The following is an 18,688-nucleotide window of genomic DNA, read 5'->3' on the forward strand; positions in this document are numbered from 1 at the left end:
CTCTCTCTCTCTCTCTCTCTCTCTCTCTCTCTCTCTCTCTCTCTCTCTCTCTCTCTCTCTCTCTCTCTCTCTCTCTCTCTCTTTCTCTCTCTCTCCAGTCCCGCAGCAGGGCGAGGTCTTGATCACCACAGAGTTCGGGAAGATGATGGTCGAGCCCAACGAGATCTGTGTCATCCAGGTGGGCTTTGAGTTCTCCAGTGCTTTTCCATCTGCTACTGTATTTGCCCCCACTCTCCTCTTACCATATTTAGAAAGCTGTGGTTTGGCACTTTTCAAGAGTGACCTTAAAAGTAGATAATAGTGGAAAGAGGTTTCAGGCTTTGGACGTCTGGATTGTGACTGCGGCACATGTGTTTTTTTGGGGTTTTTTTTTTCCAAACGCAGACGATTAGTCCCCCTCAGCACTGATACAGCCCACATTTGCTACATAACAGCCCCGAATCTCCTCTAACTGCCACTTTTCTTGTTTTTATTTTTCCAGCAAGGGATGCGCTTCAGCGTGGATGTGTTCGGAGAAACCAGAGGCTACATCCTTGAGGTGTATGGGGCCCACTTTGAGCTCCCTGACCTGGGGCCTATAGGTTTGTGTTTGGATGATACTCCTAAGTGTAGATAAGGAAGGATGAAAACATACCATATGTGTTCATTCTTCTTTTAAAAACGCACATCGGCCACTTTGCCTCGCCTTCCTGAAACGTGCTATTGTTATCTAAATTGTTGACACTTATCTCTTGAAATCATGCTAGCATCAGCAGCTCAGGCTGAACCGCCACAAACTTGGCCATCGGTTATGTGCTTACGCCTCAGGCTTTTTGGAGGTTCACGTGCAAATGTACACGAGCGTCTTCTGTATTGTGTACAGGTATTAATGTAAATGCATAGCAATATTCTAATTCTATATAAACAGAATAGGAAATAAAAAACAACAAAAAAACTAACTCTCACTACAGCAAGAGCTCTTTGAATTGAAAGCAGAAATCAATGCCCACTTTGTACAATCCTCTTTTTGCTGACAGGTCTGCACTCACTCATCCACCTTTTACTAGGTTAGAGCGCACAGAGAGAGGGATATTGGAGCGTTCTTCTTATCTTCTTTTCTTCAGCTCAGCCTACAAGTTTTCTGTAAGATTTAGATTTGGGTATTAGGCTGATTTTGTGTCTGGCAAACTGTTTCCTTGCTGATTTGGCTGAGTGCTTTGCATCATTATTCGTTAAGATGACCCGTTTTCAGTTTTCCGGGGGAGTCGAACAAATTTATTTAGATTTAACAGCCCTGGTATTTCAAAGAAATAAGTACCTTTAGATCCCAAAGTCTTTTGGAAACAAAACAGACCCACATCATCATAGAGCCTCCACTATGCGTAGTTTCATATTCATTATGGTATTTGTGTCTTTTTTCTTTTTGGCTTTTTTTTGTTGCAATGCTTGGACAGAAAGAGCTTTTAAGGGTTCTAAGCATCTAAGGGTTGGTAATGAAACTTACTGAAACCAAGATGTAAGTTATTATTTCACCGGCAGTTTAATTTTGAAACCTCATCCGGACTAGTTTGTTCCAGTAGCGATTACTTTAAACTTAAATAATCACCCTGGCTATAGGAACAATATGAGGAAGTTAAGAAAGCATCCATTTTCCTGCAACAAGAACATTCTTAAGGTAAATCCACTTCTGCTTAGCCTGACTGTTGTACTATCTTGTCAGGGATACAAATTTAAAGTTGGTACATATTATTATCAAATTAAACCATTGTTACATTTATTCTTTACAACAATTAATTGGGGTGCCAGCAATCAAAGCAACACATTTGAAGAGGAAAACAAGAGAACGACTTGCAGAAAATAACTGAAACAAGCGGGGCCCTTTACAAATAAAGATTGGGTTCATTGTACTCTACACGTGGTGCGTGTCATTCAAACAATGCATTTCAATTGAGTTAATTTTGACAGTACCTATCTATAATTCCTAATAAATATCACAGAATAAATAAGCGTTGAACAGTTTAATGTTTTTCTCTGTAAATGTATTTCTGATGAACCAATTGATATAAAATTTGTAGATGCAATCGACACGTACAACATAAACCTTTGAATTTCCTTTACGGCTGCTAGTGTACCACTCCAAGATCATCAGCCGCCCCTTTATCAACTTTCTAGAGACACCTATACTTCCTCTATTTCTCAGTAAACATCGACTTGATCTGCAAAACACTGTCATGCTTTTTCTATTGTGTACAGCCTGTCCAATGCAGTCATGTATGCATGTTTTGCAGGAGCCAATGGTCTGGCGAACCCAAGAGACTTCCTGTGTCCGGTTGCTTGGTACGAGGACCGCAAAGTGCCCTCTGGCTACACCGTCATCAACAAGTATCAAGGGAAACTGTTTGCCTGCCAGCAGGTGCTTATTGTCACATGCAACTCTCCGTGTGCCGCAGCAAGAATTGCCCACGTACACACCGTCTGAGAGCGGACAATCGCTCGTGTTGAACACTTTGCCCTATTACCCTATTTAGGTTTAAGTTTGCTTCAGTAAACACCATCAAAGTGCCACTGTGACTAACAGGAAACGGTCCAAGTGAAGCATGTGATCCATTAGCTGCTCCTGCCGGCTGAATTGCCATCCCTGATGATTTAATATCCAAGCGTTAGCTGTTATCCTTTCACTCGGTTTCCGCCTCGACTCCCTTATGAGTCTTAATCACTTGTAATTAGTTAAGGCATTCTGGTGCCGCAGACGGCGTACCTGCGAGGCTTTGCTTAGCAGGAAAAACCTTTTCGCAAGTAAAGCATTAATTTCACCATATTTCACTCAGGAAATGATCCTCCCTCTCCTGAATTTCCCGTTGGGCGAATAATTGGATCGACACATAAGGACTTTTTTTTTTTTTTTTGCTTTGTTTGTGTGTTTTTCTTATTTTAGAGGAAAAGGATTTGGGGTTATAATCATGTCAAGCCACTCGGTAATTACCTATACAAACAATATACAAGAGCATGATACTATCTTCTTTTTTTTGAAGCAAAACAGAGCTTTCCTAATTTTTGGAGCCCTTCTCTTCTTCTTGGGGGATTATGTTCTGGGGGTGAGTGAGTGGTGACACTCCGCTCCCAGTTCATTGAAACTGGAGAGTGAGGCTGGAAAACCAAGACGTGGTTGACAGAGGGCCTCATCTCAGGGGAAGATGCTGCCGCTCCTGTCTGGTCCTGCTGTTTTGTTCACCCGCAGAGTGCTAAAATTGCTCAAATTAACTTATTATTTGCTTGACTGGGCCAATATGTTTGTGTTCTGTGTTCATGTGTGTGTGCGAAGTTGTTCTCCTTCATTTTTCCTCCCTCCACTCCCTCCTCCCCACTCCCCCGTCTTTATTTTAATCGAATGTAGGGGAGTTTTCACAGATGAATGTCCGAGAAATTACCTGCACCGGGGTTGCTCAAAAGGCCATTTTCCATGATAACTAGAGACAATTGGATGCATAAAGTAACACCTTTTTTTTTATTTTTATATATATTTATTTTTAGCTATTGTTAGCTATTTATTCAAATTTGTAATTGATTTTGTTTTATTTCAATTTATTAATTAGAAAAAAAGAAAGACCCCGGCATTATGTGTAGAAACGCCCCGGTGCGCACGCAGGAGCATGGAGGTCAGCCTGGCAGCAGCTTCAGTTGTAATGAACTATATTGATTTCAGAGCTTCTGTTGAATGTCTTTTTCGCAGTGACATTATCAGAACAGAGAAACTATATAAAATTGCTGTGCTTTTAACAATCAAGATAAAGAAATATCTCTACACCCACACTTGCCGAAGCCCACCCTTCTCCTCCAATAACTGCACCGCGGCGAGCGTCAAAATGCTCAAAGTTTGGGAAAGTTTGATTGTGAAGCCAATTACCCCATAATACCTGGTGCCTCGTTTCACAAAGAACCGGGAGGGGAATGAAAGAGAAGAAAGATTGAAAGAAGCAACACCCTCTTACAATTTTCATTATGGCCATTTTTTTTCCCTCTCTTTATGTCAAGAAGTACTTTTCTTGGAATTTAAGATTACAAAGACATTATTCATTGTTCCCCCCCTTTCCCTGTGAAAAGCTCAATTTAACGTCTTTTGTGTTTGTTGCTCAGGTAGGCTTCTCTTATTTGTTTTGTGCTTTCACACGCAGGATTTCTCTCCATTCAATGTCGTTGCCTGGCACGGGAACTACACACCGTACAAATACAACTTGAAGAACTTCATGGCGATCAACTGTGTGGCCTTTGACCATGCGGTATGTTGGTGACTCAAACAGAGCCCTGGCACTCCGTCTGGGTTTATCCCATTTCCTGACAGAAACATGTATACACTCCTCTCTAGGATCCATCTATCTTCACCGTGCTGACCGCCAAATCCACAAAACCAGGTGTGGCCATTGCCGACTTTGTCATCTTCCCCCCAAGGTGGGGGGTGGCCGACAACACCTTCCGTCCGCCGTATTACCACCGTAAGAACTCAGCACCCACACTTGGTCTGATTGTTTGCGATAACAAATGCTTCCTTTATGAATTATGTACGCGCCTGCTTTAGCGCGGCAGGGTCACATTTTGCAAATGAATTCGGATGGAAATGTCACAATGTGCTCTTTCCGAGATATTTTGTGGATTTAAGCAACCCAGCTAGAAGCTAACACATTCATTTACCAGCTAGTGACACACACAGTGTCCCTACCTGGCTGAATGACTCACTTCACACGCCAGGATCTTTTGTCTGTTTTCACCACAGCTCATTAAGGCCATCTAGTGGGGAACCCCGCTCTCTGTTCCTCAACGAGGAGCTGTGTTACACTGCCTCCTGCTTGTCGTTTCAGGTAACTGCATGAGTGAGTTCATGGGGCTGATCAAGGGCCATTATGAGGCCAAAGAGGAAGGTTTCCTGCCTGGGGGAGGCAGCCTGCACAGCATGATGACCCCTCACGGCCCGGACGCTGACTGCTTCGAGAAGAACAGCACTGCTGAGCTGAAACCAGAGCGGGTTGCTGAAGGAACCATGGTAAAACTTCATACAGAGGAATTTATATGCATTGAAGATGGGCGGTGATCCTTATGTTGATTATGTCTATTTATTCTGGACTTTCTTTAATCCTTAAATAATGTCCTTTAGCAAGTTAAACATTTTCTAAGCAAATTCCTGGCATAATTCTGTCTGGATATTTGATAAAAATGGTACAGCTCAGTTGAATTTGTGGTTTCTTTGCACAAAGCTTGTTTGAGGTCAGGGCCATTTCAGAAGGTTAATGTTTGCCTGCTTTATGCACTGCAGACCCAGGTTAAATATGTAATTGGGGTCTTTTCTCTTGTTCGGAACAATCATTTCCTTTAGTTTTAACCATCTGGCCCTTAATCTCAGATGGCAGCGTCATAGGAGCTACGTTTATCCAGTCCATTATCAACATGAACTGAGAGGAAACCATCAAGACACAAAGTGTGTCGTTCATACGCAACTTGTTTAGGAATATTTAATCAAGTGTTTTTAAGTAGAGCATGCATGTGTTTGAATATACGGGAACTGATCAGTACATATGGTTAGTATGGTTAATTAGATCATATACTGGTGTTCTCTCCTCCTTTCAGGCTTTCATGTTCGAGTCTTCCTTCAGCATGGCTGTGACCAAGTGGGGTCTGCAAACGTGCCAGAGACTGGACAAGACTTACTACCAGTGCTGGGAGCCACTGCGCAGCCACTTTAACCCCAACTGGAAGCCAAGGAAGCAGTAGCAAAAAAATCCCCAGCAACTTATACAAAAATTTGGATCAAAATACAGAAGATGATTTAAAAAAATAAAAAAGTGGTTTGAGCAACAACCGAAAAATGGAAACCACAATTTGCAGTACGTGGTGTCGTTTTTACTTCTTAAAGTTACAAATTAAAATCATTTGGTGTCATAATACACGCTGGGTAAATGTGAAGAAGAATGGGCTTCCAGCAAAAATGCCTTTTTTAACAAAAACAAAAATCACTTCCCCTTATTGTTACAGGTTACTTACTATATAAATTAAATATTACTGATAAACAGCTCTTATTAATGCAACTGTTGATTCACTTCTTGCTTTTTTGACTTGTAGAACCTTTTTTTTTTTACTTTTCACCACACCACTTCTCCTTTGAAATCAAACCCACGTAACTGTTGAACAATAACATTTTATTTATTTTTTTATTATAATTACACACAACAACATTTCGGGGATGTCACAGGAGGAACTTTCTGTACTGAAGCTCAATACGATAAACTGAACTTGCGATTGAGGGTTCCGGCCTTAATCATCTCCTCCTTCTTATCCTGTAAAACAGACGACAAACAGATGACTGGCTGGTACAGTTTCCATAGCAACAAAGACACATCATTCCCCTCACTACACCCCTTCACCTTCTGGACATTTTCTCAACGATGTGCTTTATGAGTGAGCATTTTGTGATTTCAAAGCAGTTTTCTTTTCCCCTCCACCCAGCAGAGACGAGGGGGAAGAGGCGAGCATGATGGCTCCGGCACAGTGAGACAACGGCAGCAAATTTTCGCTGGAACTTCAATTGACTACGATTTACAGGGTAAATCTCCATGACAATGGAAGCGGGGAGATTTCGAACTAAGCATTTATTTTGAATGTAATCCGATCTGTGTCTCAGAAGGAACATTGATTCCGATCGCTTTTTGGTTTGTCTAAAAATATAATTCCCGTGTAAAAACTCAAAGTCTACAAAAGGTCTGTAGGCAGCAGTAGTGTTCATGTAAACTGTCCGGATGATGGATTTGATTCGTCAGACGTTCTTAGTACTGTAACATAAACGACAAAGTCTCATGCCAACAAAGATAACCGAACTGGTAAAGTAACATGGCAAGTAAACATAAATATCAACAGCAAATAAAGTTTGGACAGCACAAATACTTCATCTTTATATACTGTCCAAATTATTTTATTCCTTTCTTTAAACACGATATTTTGTTTAAATACATCTTTTATTCATGCATACGGCACGTTTTTATTTTAGGAATTTATGTGACAGAAAGTTAAAATAAATAATATGGTAAAAACGTGTTAATGAAATTAATCATAAATTAAACCAATTACTATATTTATATCTACAATTTTTAAATAAAGCAGTTAACCTTAAAGAATGATGCAGATTATGTTAATATCTAATAAACATTAGACACGTAGGTCCATGGTTGAACTTGTCCGTAAAACATAAAGCAAAGAGAAGGCAGAGGGGCCTCTTGTCTCATACCCTGTCTGTCTTGAAGATGTAGTAGAGGGCAAACAGAGGCACCACTCCAAACATTACACCAAGCAGAGAAGTCTTCTTTGTGGGTCTGAAGTGAGGGTACGGATTGGCTCGTGCGTACACCCACCTCGTCAGGGCAGGGTCTTCCTACAAACACAGACATTTGCAGTGATATTTCAGTTAAAAGAAACATCAGATTAGGATTTACTTAGTCATTTATTTAGTAAACAACAACAGCTTAACTGGTAATTAATTGTAATCAATAAAGTATTTTTTGGAACATGAATGGCTGTAGTTGGAATTGTAGGTTCATTTTCTAAATGATTTTGAGACAAAAAATTGTTCTTTTAACGTATTATTGTGGAAAAAAATTGTTTCATGCCAACTCCAACTTTTTTGAGGCCTGTTTTATTTCTGCTGAAAGAAAAATAGTAATCAACACGTAAAAACTCAGAGTAAACTTTCTTTAAAAGTAAAAAAAATAATGATACTAAGCAAAATGTGTTAAATGTGCTTTAACTGAAATAATAATAATAATAATAATAATAAAAGAAAATCAAAGATCTTCTTATTGATGTGTTTACAGTCCAAGAACATTGTCAGCTAAGTTTCTTCACATTCTTTTTGCAATGTACACACAGGAAATAAATGGTTGGAACCCCTCTGCTAATGATTATGAAGCCCACAAAGATCACTGAAATAACTTGAAACTAGCAAAAAAACACAACATAAAAAATGACAGAAAATTAACTCATAAATATCAGATGTTGGTTTTAAAATGTGGTTACATAAACCAAGGAAGAAAAGTTAAAAAAAAAATTTAAAAAAAGAAAAAGGCCTGGATAAAAGTAATGCAACCTCTAGAAAAGACTGAAAATAATTTCACCATATAACTGCAATATGTTAAACTGAGGTGTGTTCTATAATTAGCATTACATGTGGCTGTAAGCGGGTAATCAGTCAGTCTGCCAGTGACAAGTAGTCACTATATTTCTTGGTGACATGTCGTTTATAACATTAAGCATGGACCACTGGAAGCGAAGGCTCCAGGAGATTAGAAGGAAAAACATTCTGAAGAAATTTAAACGGGGCCTGCCAAAATGTGCCGGTCGGTTGGAACCTAGCATTCTGAGGCTAAAAATTAGCATCAATGCTAAGCTTAGCCAACATGTAAGAAATAGCATGTGGATTACTGTCATTGTTATGTTGTCCAACGTGAACTGAACCCATTTAGTATGTAAACATAAGTGTGTAAAGACACCTTTGTTTACAGATATTTCACAATTCCTTTTGTTGTTTCTATTGCTTTGTTAATTCATTTTTGATATTTAATTGTTCTTTTCAGGGGGCTGCACAGTGGCGCAGTTGGTAGAGCTGTTGCCTTGCAGCAAGAAGGTTCTGGGTTCGATTCCCAGCCTTACTGCATGGAGTCTGCATGTTCTCCCTGTGGGTTTCCTCCGGGTACCCCGGTTTCCTCCCACAGTCCAAAAAAAACATGACTGTCAGGTTAATTGGCCTCTCCAAATTGTCCCTAGGTGTGAGTGTGTGTGCATGGTTGTGTGTCTCTGTGTTGCCCTGCGACAGACTGGCGACCTGTCCAGGGTGTATCCCGCCTCTCGCCCAGAACGTTAGCTGGAGATAGGCACCAGCAACCCTCCCAACCCCACCAAGGGACAAGGGTGTAAGAAAATGAATTGATAATTGTTCTTTTCAGTGTTTGATGTTCATTAGAATTTAAAATGTATTGATCTTTGACGATGACGTGTCCTGCATTATTAAGCCATTTTATTACTTGAAAACAGTCTCAAAACAACAAATTATAATTTATCGCAATAAGTTTTGGGAAAATTTATCGGCCAGCAAAATTTGTTGTTATGACAGGATGGTATGAGAGAGATAATCTGTGAAAAAGACCTAGCTTCTTTACCTTTGCCCGGTGCTAACTAGAAACAACCAATAAGAGGTAGGAGGCGGGTTTTAGCGCTGTCAATCACAATACGATATGTTGGTGCTCATAATTGTCCCCCACTTCATCTCTGCTGTGCTGCTGTAGCAAACAGAGAATGTCATGTATGCACAGTCTAGTTAGCATCACCATCAATGAGAGCGGATAAAACAGTTTCGTGCAACAGTAAGTGATTTGTCACATTTAGCAGCATTGATTGAACGCATTTAGAGCTTCATTTAGGCTCCGATTGGTTGAACTTGGTCGGGTGCAGTGCTTTTCTTCAGACTGAAATAGTAGCTCAGCTACTATTGGAGGAAATCAATTTTTTCACAAATTACCTGCCACATAATGTTCTGTCACGACATGGTGACAGTTTTAACAAATATGAAAAAACAAACAAACCGTTTAGTTACATACTGCAGCTTTAAATCAGTTAATTTATGGATCTCGTTCTTTTTCCATTCCATATGGTTGTCGAGAGGAAATGACAATAGTCAAATAACGCATATAAACCCAATGAAAATGTTTTTGTTATTCATTTATCTCTGATAAATATCTGCTCAGACCTCCTTTTCTAAAGACGGACCTCTTCATTATTATGGCTAGCTTGAAGTTGCTTGGAAAACTTCAACATTCAAACATAATTGTTAGAGCTGCATTTATAACCATATATAGCAATAGGAAATAAATACAAATTTAACAAATACTCGATACTGAGCACTTTTTGTACAGGTTCGGTCATAACATTTAACCGTCAGTAGCATTTAGCTCTCCTTAAATCAGAGGTGACTTTGGTTGCTAATATGCTAACTTAGCCACTTACAATGAGCTCGGTCCTGTGCGGGTTGTTCAGCTGCAACTGGTATTGCCTCTTTAGGTTGGCTCGCAGTGCTGCCCGCTCCTCCTCTGCACGCCTGTAGTCCGGAGAAAGATTGAAATATTCATTTGGGTCCAGTGTTTTCGGCCGAGTAGCCAAGGGCGCCTCTCGGTAGTCCGCCATGATTGTTTGGTGAGAAACGAGAGTATGTAAAATCTCGCGTTGCTAGTCTCGCGTCGTAACCACGACAACGTTCAAAACACCTTTTTTTTTCCTCGCAACGTTCAAGTGAAAAGATGAACACTCCTGACAAAAATGGAAAAGTACCTCGCAAAGAATCAACGGAGGATGGAGATGGCCTGGAGTGTGCGGACGTTCTAAAAGATGATCAGAGCGCAAAAGAAGGACACGAAGAAGACTTGGAAGCGACAGAGAAAGCCATCCAGGACCGAGCAGAGGCGGTCGCTTCAATTAATCGGAGGCCCAGCGTCGCTCACCAACAGCTTTCAGTGTTTGATTTTTTACTGAATTTCCTTTTCCAACACGGCATGATGGGGACTTTGGCGTGTTTTGAAGCGGAATGGTCTGAGCTACTGCAGAAAGGAGAGGTGGATGCGAAGCACATCGACCTGATCCCGAAAGTGTACACTCAGAACCAGCATTTGGCCGGAGAGCTGAAAAATGCTTGGCAGGAGAAGGAGGAATACAGGCAGGCGGCCGCTGTCGCAGCCGAGGCCCTGCAAGGGGCCAAGAAAGCCAAAGATGCCCACCGGCTGGAGCATCAACGGTTGGTCGGAGAGAAAAACAAACTCATTGAGGACATAAAAAAGCTGAAACTGCAGTGTGAGGGCTACCAGCCTGAAGTAAAGAAGATGAGCGACAAATACCAGGCGTTGTCAAAGCAGGTCCTGCAGGTGGCGCTGGAGAGGGACAAAGCGCTACTGCAGGGGGACAATCAGGCGGCCCGACTGGCTGCCGCCCCATCTCAGACCACCAATGAAAGCAGTGGTTCATTGAAATAAATGTAACTTCATAACAATGTGCTTTATTCATTATTGGAAATTTTTTGGATAGGTGAAATATAAGGTCGTTGTCGGATAAAGTTTTCCAATACACGATAAATGTAATTAGTAATGCAATGTTAAGATGAATAATTTTGTTGTCCGTCTTAATGCAGTGGTTAAAGGTTTACAATCAAAACTTTAAGTTGAAAAAGTTAGAAGAAAACTGTTAGCGTTTTGGTAAGACTTTCAGTCTGAGAGGAGTTATGCTGACAGCAAGCTTCTACTGTTTTTTTTTTTTTAAATAACTACAATCTTTAAAAATCCGCATTAGCAGTAACAGGAACACCATTTCACGAACCTTTACACAATCGCCACGCTTTCGGTTACTCAAATAACCTCACAATGACAATAATTAGGAAATGTATTAAACAATTTATCGCAAATAAAAGAAAGTATGAATCATGGCCTCTTAAATCTTAACATTAACAAAACACTAAAAAACATTCACCAAACAAAAAAGAAAGAACGGAAACAATTACAGGGAACAATGTTTTGACAAAATAAAAAGCTACATTTTGCTTTAAAAAAAAAGTAACGTTTTTGATTTCCTGTATGTAATTCAAGATTAACTGTGTCCATCTGTTTTTGTTTTTTTTTATGTTTCACAGATATTTTGTCTTGTTTTAGTTGAGAAGTTCTGTTTTTAACCACAAGAGGGCGGTCTACATCAAGCTCTGCCTATTTTTTACACAGTGGAAAACCCATTCAGAAGTTGTAGCAGCACAAAAAAAAGAGTACATGTAGATTTCAAATGTGATTTCTCTCACATCACTGATGCCTGTAAGATCGTGTGGCTTTGAGTAGAAATAAGCATGCTTATTAGACTCCACAGAGCGCAAATACTTTTCAGCTAATATTACAAAAACAGATCTAAATTACTTTGAGAGGTTTATGAATTTATGAGAATATTAACCATGTTGGTGTAGTATTCTCCTCCCTGCAGGAGGACCAGGCATTTCTAGTGTTTCCATCAGTGTGCTGTTGTTTTACTGTAGTCTTGATAATATGCCGGGCATAGCGAGACTCGATCAACCTACAACCTTTTTTGATATCTGTTGAAGATGAATAAATTTAAAGTTAAAACACTTTACGGTGTCTGATGTTTTCACACTTTGTCATTAAAACCACAAACGTCAATATATTTTAGTGTGTTTTTATGTCACAGATACATAGAAACAAGTGTCATTGCGAGGTGGAAACTGAAGGACGCAGTTTTCAATAAAAAAGAAAATCTTGCACAAATTTGTTTTTAGCCGAGTTGAACTAATACATCAAAGAATCACGTTTCACTGCAGGTACAGTCTTATGAGGTATGTCTCTACCTGCTACTCAAAAAAAATTGTCCATTGTTTCTTGCTAGATTGCTCAAGCTCAAGTTCTGTGAATATCAACTTCCAAGTCTTACCATAGATCCTCAATCAGATTTAGGTCTGGACTTTGACTGGACCTTTGTGACACGTTGATATACTTTGGGTCTTAATACAAACAGACACTTAACCTTTCAGATTTATATTTCATGTCATTTCTTCTTTCATTTCGCAATGACAAGCTACCGTGGTTCGATTTACTGTAAAAACGTTAAAATAATGCAATAACGTCTTCCTTTATAATGGGGTCAGATGTGCGGGTAGAAGAATATTTTTCTAAGGCCCCTTTATATCCGTCTGCAGGATGAATGCTAAACTGAAAAACTGATGATCATTCAAAACACAAAGCAGCGCATGTTCTCTCTCTTGATTCTTGCAGCCGCTCCAATTTTGAACTTCATTCTTGGGCAGCGGAGTGGTGCAGAGATGCAGAGAAAACTCTTTGATCCGGGGACTGGGGCACCGCTGCAGTACGTATGACCAAATGATTTATTGTCCTCTCGGGAACGCCAAAGTGCCAGCCTGCTCTGCTGCCCTGAAAGATCTATTTATGACTCTGAAATAAAAATTCAATGTGAGACTACAGTCCGTTCCAGGGACAGATTTAGGATCAGAAAATGAAACGTTAATGTGCTTCTGCCCCGGCCGGTCCTCTTCAGCCTCTTGGTCGAGAAGCTGAACTATGGAGAGTTTTTGAGCTTCGGGAGCAATTAATCACTGTGTGGTTGATCCCCCTCCCTTTTCATTCTCCTCTTCTTCCTCACCTTGTACGTCTTCTCTGCAGAGGATGGGTGTTTAGTTCTTTATCTGTGATTCTGACTGACATTTATTGCCGATGCAGTTATTGTGCAAACTCAACAGAGATAGGGATGTTACTCTGTCTAAGAGATAAGGGAACGAAAAAGCCCCACGTGATTCCTATCTCCGCTCTGTGTCCCTCCGTCAGACTTAATCATGCTCTGTAATCTGAGGTTATTTTGTGTTGCTTTGGTTGCTATTTTTCTTTTTTCAAATGAGCGCATGCAAGACTGACTCAAAAAGGACAAACCAGTTACTTTTTCCAACCACATATTACAGCTACTTCTCTACTCGGAGTTCACTGAAGTGGTTGCTCATAGACAATGACCTAATGTGTACCAGTACGATGCTCTTTGAGGCTCAATCTTCGAAGGCTGCAGTCTGATTGCAATTCATCCCCCCCCGCCTGCCCGACTCTCTACGTGTTCCTCTCGGCTTCCCTCCCCTGACAGCTCTGTCCACTTCAAAGCTTGCGGTGACCTTTTTATCAATCTGAAGGGAAAGGAGAACAAGGAAGCACTTTTTCTCCTCAACCTTGGCTCGGGCTCACGCAGATGTAGGAAACATCCCTGCCTTGGCGCACGGTTTCTACCCTTAATCCCATCTATGCAGGCTGTAAATTGTAACTTCCGTTAATTATCTCCCTTCATTTTCCAATCTTTATTTATGCAGTCATTTTACTATGCCCGTGAGCACCCATCTTCAAACAAATCAGTTTTTTGCTGCGGATACGGGGGGCGGCGAGTTTAACTGTGTTGTATTTTCTGCTTTAATAATGTATGCAGGACACTGTGGCTGGTAGATGTTATTCAGAGACATCAATCATTTTCAAGGAGAGCTACAGAGAAATACTACTCGGAGACAGAACTGACAAAATCCTGCAAATTTTACTCGGCTCTGCTCACCTTTGCACAAAGACTGTACATCCGTTACCTCTCTGTGTAATGTCAAGGATAAGAACAACTTTGAAGATTACCAACAACAAAAGTTTCTATATTACTGTAGTACGTTGGGCAATGAAAGTAATTGTTAGAGACAAAGTAATTGTTCAACTAGACAATCAAATCTTTTAAGTCTAGTTGTTTTAGGCTGCAACAAAATAAAAAAATGGCAAAACATCTACAGAATAAGGAAATATGTTCGTCACTTTGCTAAATACAATCTTTACTCCAGAAAAATGTTTGCTTGGTCCTTTAAAAAAATAACAAATTTTAGCCACACCCTTATTGAAGCTTGCGAATATATTGCAATCAAAACTGTGGCTATGTATGTTTTTAAAAACTGTGACTTAACAGTTTTAAAGTTATCTTAAACAAAGTCATAGAACTTTTTGTTGTACATAATAAAAATAACTGCTACATGGAGTTCCCCATGGTTCAGTGCTAGAGCTGACACTTTTTAACTGGTGTATTCAAGTAGCATCAATCCCCAGCATTAATATCTGCATGCTGGTGAGAAAGCTTTATCAGTCTGTGAGGTTACCTGACATCTACCATTTACCAACAGCACAATTGAATGTGAAGGCCTGAAATATCCATAACTATGGAATAAATAGAAATTATTGTTTCCAACCCTCTAGAACATTATATTAACATACTATTCTCAGTTTCTGTTCATGGTACAGTCTTGGCTTCAAGTTCAATTGTAGGAAATACTTTTGACTAACATATTTCCATCACCCAACAGAACCTCCGGCCCCCCAAAGTCTTATTTCCGGCTTTCTTCTGCCTACGCAACATTACTAAAATCTGGAGCGCTGATGTTGTGTTGCGTAATACTACTCCACGCCATTAGGTGGAGTAACGGCATGGACCTTACCAAGCTCCGCCCAGAAACGCCCCTTGAAAGTCCCACGTGACTACATGTCTCACATTAACAGCTTAGCTCCAATGTCTAAACATGGCATTTTTCATTCTCTGCAGAGTATTTCTGAGTCGATTAGTGTAGCATTTCTGCCGGATTTTCACAAAATATCAGCCACGACAATGGACAAGGGAACCAACAAGTTCATGTCATCATTTTTGGACAACATCAAGGTGTTTTAGCCACGCGATGCCTCCAACATTGTGCGCGTCGCAGCTAAATGCTACCGGTCGATGAGAAAAACAGCAGATTCTCACACCCTCAGCATAAATATAGTTGTGGACAAGATCACTGATGCCTATTGTTCTTGCAAGGCTGGGTAAGTCGGGCATTMATGGTTTTGAGGGTTCGAATGTGCCTASGMCTKATACACRGTACTSGGTGCTARCGTGGCTAACACGATTACAGTTTAGTAAAAAGCCTTTTCAGGTGAAATAAAATCTTTAATGTATGTCAGATACGGTACACATTGCATATTGATCTGTTCAGCTAACGTAAGGCTGTAACAGACAGGCTTCGGGATGTAGAAGTTGTATCGGTACTGCTGTTATGCTGTACTTGGCTAAAAGGTTTTCATAATGGATGTGTTTATTATTGACTTTCTTTCTTTCATTCACTAAGCACAAAGAAAGCAAAGCAATAATACTTACGCCAGTAGACAATCCTTTGTTCTTATTGATCCTACGACGGTTGAGCAGCAAATGTGGTCGTGCATAAGCTTTAATCCAAGCAAGGCTTTCCGTTTTAGATTTTGGAAATCTGTGAATTTTAGTTCCACAAACACCATCAGGATACCTGACATCGCCTGTACAGATACCCCACTGACTGAGAACCATTTTTTTCCCCGAGTCCTGACGCAAAAACTTTGTGTCGGTCTGGTAGTCCACAATGTACATTAGCATGAGTTTGTGAGACGGTAAGGCACGTGATAGCTGCGCTGTGACGTAAAATGGGCATTAGCCAATGAAACGCTGCCCCTGTGTTAAGGTCCATTGTGCTCGTTCGGTGAGTTGTACTTGCTGTACTACGTTAAATAAATGCACCAAGTTGTTCGAGAGCGTGTCTTGTTTCCATACCATTACAACTATGTTTTGTAATGAAGCTAAAAACGTACCTAAATAAATGACATTATCTGGATGATCCGAAAGTTCCTTACGAAAACTTCAACTCATTGAAACTGCTGCTGCAGCTGGAGTGCAGATAAGGACGAGTAAAAGATGCCATATTTCTCCTGTATTCAAATCTCTGCACCGGTGTTCCCAGCACAGTTGAATTCAAACTTCATCTTTTCACCTACAAATCTGTCAATGACCAGCCTTCATCATTTTTAAACATTTCCCCATCGTCCTAACAGCGCTGCGTTCTCAGAATGCAGAAATATGTGAGATTTCAGCTCGTTTCTGTAGCCTTCAGCTATCAGGGCCGCATATTGTGAAATAAACTGACTGACTCAGTAGTGTTATTTCCAAGTCTAACCATATATCACTACACTATTTTAATATATTTGTTTTGTTTTAACTTCTACAGTGGCGCAGTTGGTAGAGCTGTTGCCTTGCAGCAAGAAGGTCCTGTGCATGCGTGGGTTTTCTCTGGGTACTCCAGTTTCCTCCCACAGTCCAAAAACATGACTGTCAGGTTAATTGGCCTCTCCAAATTGCCCCTACGTGTGAGTGTGTGTGTATGGCTGTTTGTCCTGTGTGTCTCTGTGTTGCCCTGCAACAGACTGGCGACCTGTCCAGGGTGACCCCGCCTCTCGCCCGAAACGTTGGCTGGAGATGGGAACCAGCAACCCTCCCAACCCCACTAAGAGACAAGGGTGCAAGAAAATGGAAAATGGAAATCCATCCACAGGATGGATTTTGGTCTCAAACACAGATTTTGTTTTGCAGCTGGTTTTTTCTCGCTGAATTTTTAATTTTAAATTTTTATTACAGGACCGGGTTTCTATAGTTTTTGAATTTTTATTTTACTTTAAGGTAAATTTTAATGTGCAGCTCATACTATTTTCTTCTTTTCTCATTGTAGTTAGAGTGATGTGACAGAGGGGGACTGCTGAGAGAGGAAGTTTTGACAGATTTCAGAGAGAGCTGCTCAGACTGACAAGACCACAGGGGAGACAGCCAACGCCCCGTTTGTGATCTAATGGGAGGTGGCAGGACATGTCCACAAGGACCCAAGTTCATCCTGAAAGGGAGGCTATACAGTCTGAGGTCAGATGAGAAACACTTCAGGAATATTGAGCGGGGAGAGTACCTCATCTCAACTTCCATTCACACTGGAATCACACCTCAGGGGAACATCAAACACCATGTTTAATTTTAAACCTTTACAAGTGGATAAATTAAACCAACACATATTTTTGGGACAAATATGCTGAGTTACTTATTTTCATTTCTCTCAGCTGTTCTTATTTTGTGCTGACCAAAGTTTCACTGTTCTGATGTGGGAGTGCAGTTTGTTTGATGAAGGCAACGTGTTGCACAAGCTGTTTTTTTTTAAAGACTGACTTCAATTTTGAAACGCAAACTAAAGATACACCTGTTAAGCATGGCTTTTAGTCGAAGCTTAAAGTACTTATAGTTAATAAATTTCATTCTCAAAAGAGATTTATTATTAAAGAAATAATAAATCTCTTATCATTTGTTTATTTTAGTTTTTGCAAATTTCATATTATCTACCACTATATTATTTTTTTGCAGGTTTATGTTTTTAATGATGGTTGCAAGTACTGTTGCAGATTATAAGAATATTGCTCTTTGTTATTCTATATTTTATTCATATTTATTTTATTATTTACAGCCTTTACTTAACAATTTTACTTCTCTTCTTCTACAATACAAATACATATCCAGCATCTCTGAATTTCAATTTAAATGTCACACTGGTGGTCCCTGGGATGCCTCTAGTGGTAGAGCTCAGAGGAAATTTTAGCTTCAGTTATTTACAAACTAAACATGAAGCAAATTTGTTGTAATATATAAGGAGTAAGCACATGCAGAAGATAAGTAGCTTTGGACACTTATTTTTGGTTTAATTACATACTACTCAAAGGGATAGTGCCTTGGAGAGTACTTTGAAAAGCCTGTCTTAAAAACCACTGTCACAAGTTGGAGAACAGTTTCCAATTGTTTTAGTCAGTGACTATAGACTAATTACAACTAGCTAAACATGTTAACAACAATTTGGGTAATGACAGTGCATTTTGCAGTCAACGACTAAAGCAGCATGTACATAAAGATGTGTTTACGTATGGAAAACCTTTAATGAGATACAAACTGAAGAGTAACTGAACTGTTTATTATTTATCAGCCATTATCGTGGCTGATAAATGCAGCCATGCTTGAGTTTAGATCAAAGGTTTGTAAGAAACCTCCTACCCTGAATCCTCAGTGTGACACAATCTATCCAAAATGATGTGAGAGGTTAAAATGACATTTTTTATAGGATTAGTATATTTAGTTGTTCCATTTATTCATCCATCAAATAATGTAACAGCTAAGTTCTTAATAAGCTGTGTCGATAAAATACATTTTCACTCAATTTCACAGTCAACTTTGACCCATGGGTAATATTCATCGTCTCTTTTGT

At 39.9% G+C, this 18,688-nt stretch overlaps 3 protein-coding genes across 3 annotated transcripts in view; 2 read left to right on the forward strand and 1 right to left on the reverse strand.

Moving 5' to 3' along the window:
* Positions 1 to 6,053, forward strand: part of hgd (homogentisate 1,2-dioxygenase) — a 9,289-nt gene extending 3,236 nt beyond the window's left edge. The window contains exons 8-14 of the mRNA XM_008438603.2: positions 99 to 178; positions 482 to 581; positions 2,268 to 2,392; positions 4,152 to 4,256; positions 4,343 to 4,469; positions 4,833 to 5,014; positions 5,596 to 6,053. Of these exons, the coding sequence (XP_008436825.1) occupies positions 99 to 178; positions 482 to 581; positions 2,268 to 2,392; positions 4,152 to 4,256; positions 4,343 to 4,469; positions 4,833 to 5,014; positions 5,596 to 5,739 (863 nt within the window). The 3' untranslated portion in view covers positions 5,740 to 6,053. The remainder of the gene's footprint in view (positions 1 to 98; positions 179 to 481; positions 582 to 2,267; positions 2,393 to 4,151; positions 4,257 to 4,342; positions 4,470 to 4,832; positions 5,015 to 5,595) is intronic.
* Positions 6,054 to 6,146: 93 nt separating this feature from the next.
* Positions 6,147 to 10,226, reverse strand: ndufb4 (NADH:ubiquinone oxidoreductase subunit B4). Its single transcript, XM_008438602.2, has 3 exons — positions 10,015 to 10,226; positions 7,247 to 7,390; positions 6,147 to 6,302 (listed from the first exon to the last, which is right to left on the reverse strand). The coding sequence occupies exons 1-3, from the start codon at positions 10,189 to 10,191 to the stop codon at positions 6,240 to 6,242; spliced, it is 384 nt and encodes a 127-aa protein (XP_008436824.1). The 5' UTR covers positions 10,192 to 10,226; the 3' UTR covers positions 6,147 to 6,239.
* Positions 10,227 to 10,252: 26 nt separating this feature from the next.
* On the forward strand, positions 10,253 to 11,047 carry LOC103482441 (sperm-associated antigen 16 protein-like). The gene has a single exon (XM_008438601.2). The coding sequence runs from the start codon at positions 10,305 to 10,307 to the stop codon at positions 11,028 to 11,030; it is 726 nt and encodes a 241-aa protein (XP_008436823.1). The 5' UTR covers positions 10,253 to 10,304; the 3' UTR covers positions 11,031 to 11,047.
* Positions 11,048 to 18,688: the final 7,641 nt, after the last annotated feature.

This window comes from Poecilia reticulata, linkage group LG20, assembly GCF_000633615.1.
Source record: "Poecilia reticulata strain Guanapo linkage group LG20, Guppy_female_1.0+MT, whole genome shotgun sequence".
NCBI classification, from domain to species: domain Eukaryota; kingdom Metazoa; phylum Chordata; class Actinopteri; order Cyprinodontiformes; family Poeciliidae; genus Poecilia; species Poecilia reticulata.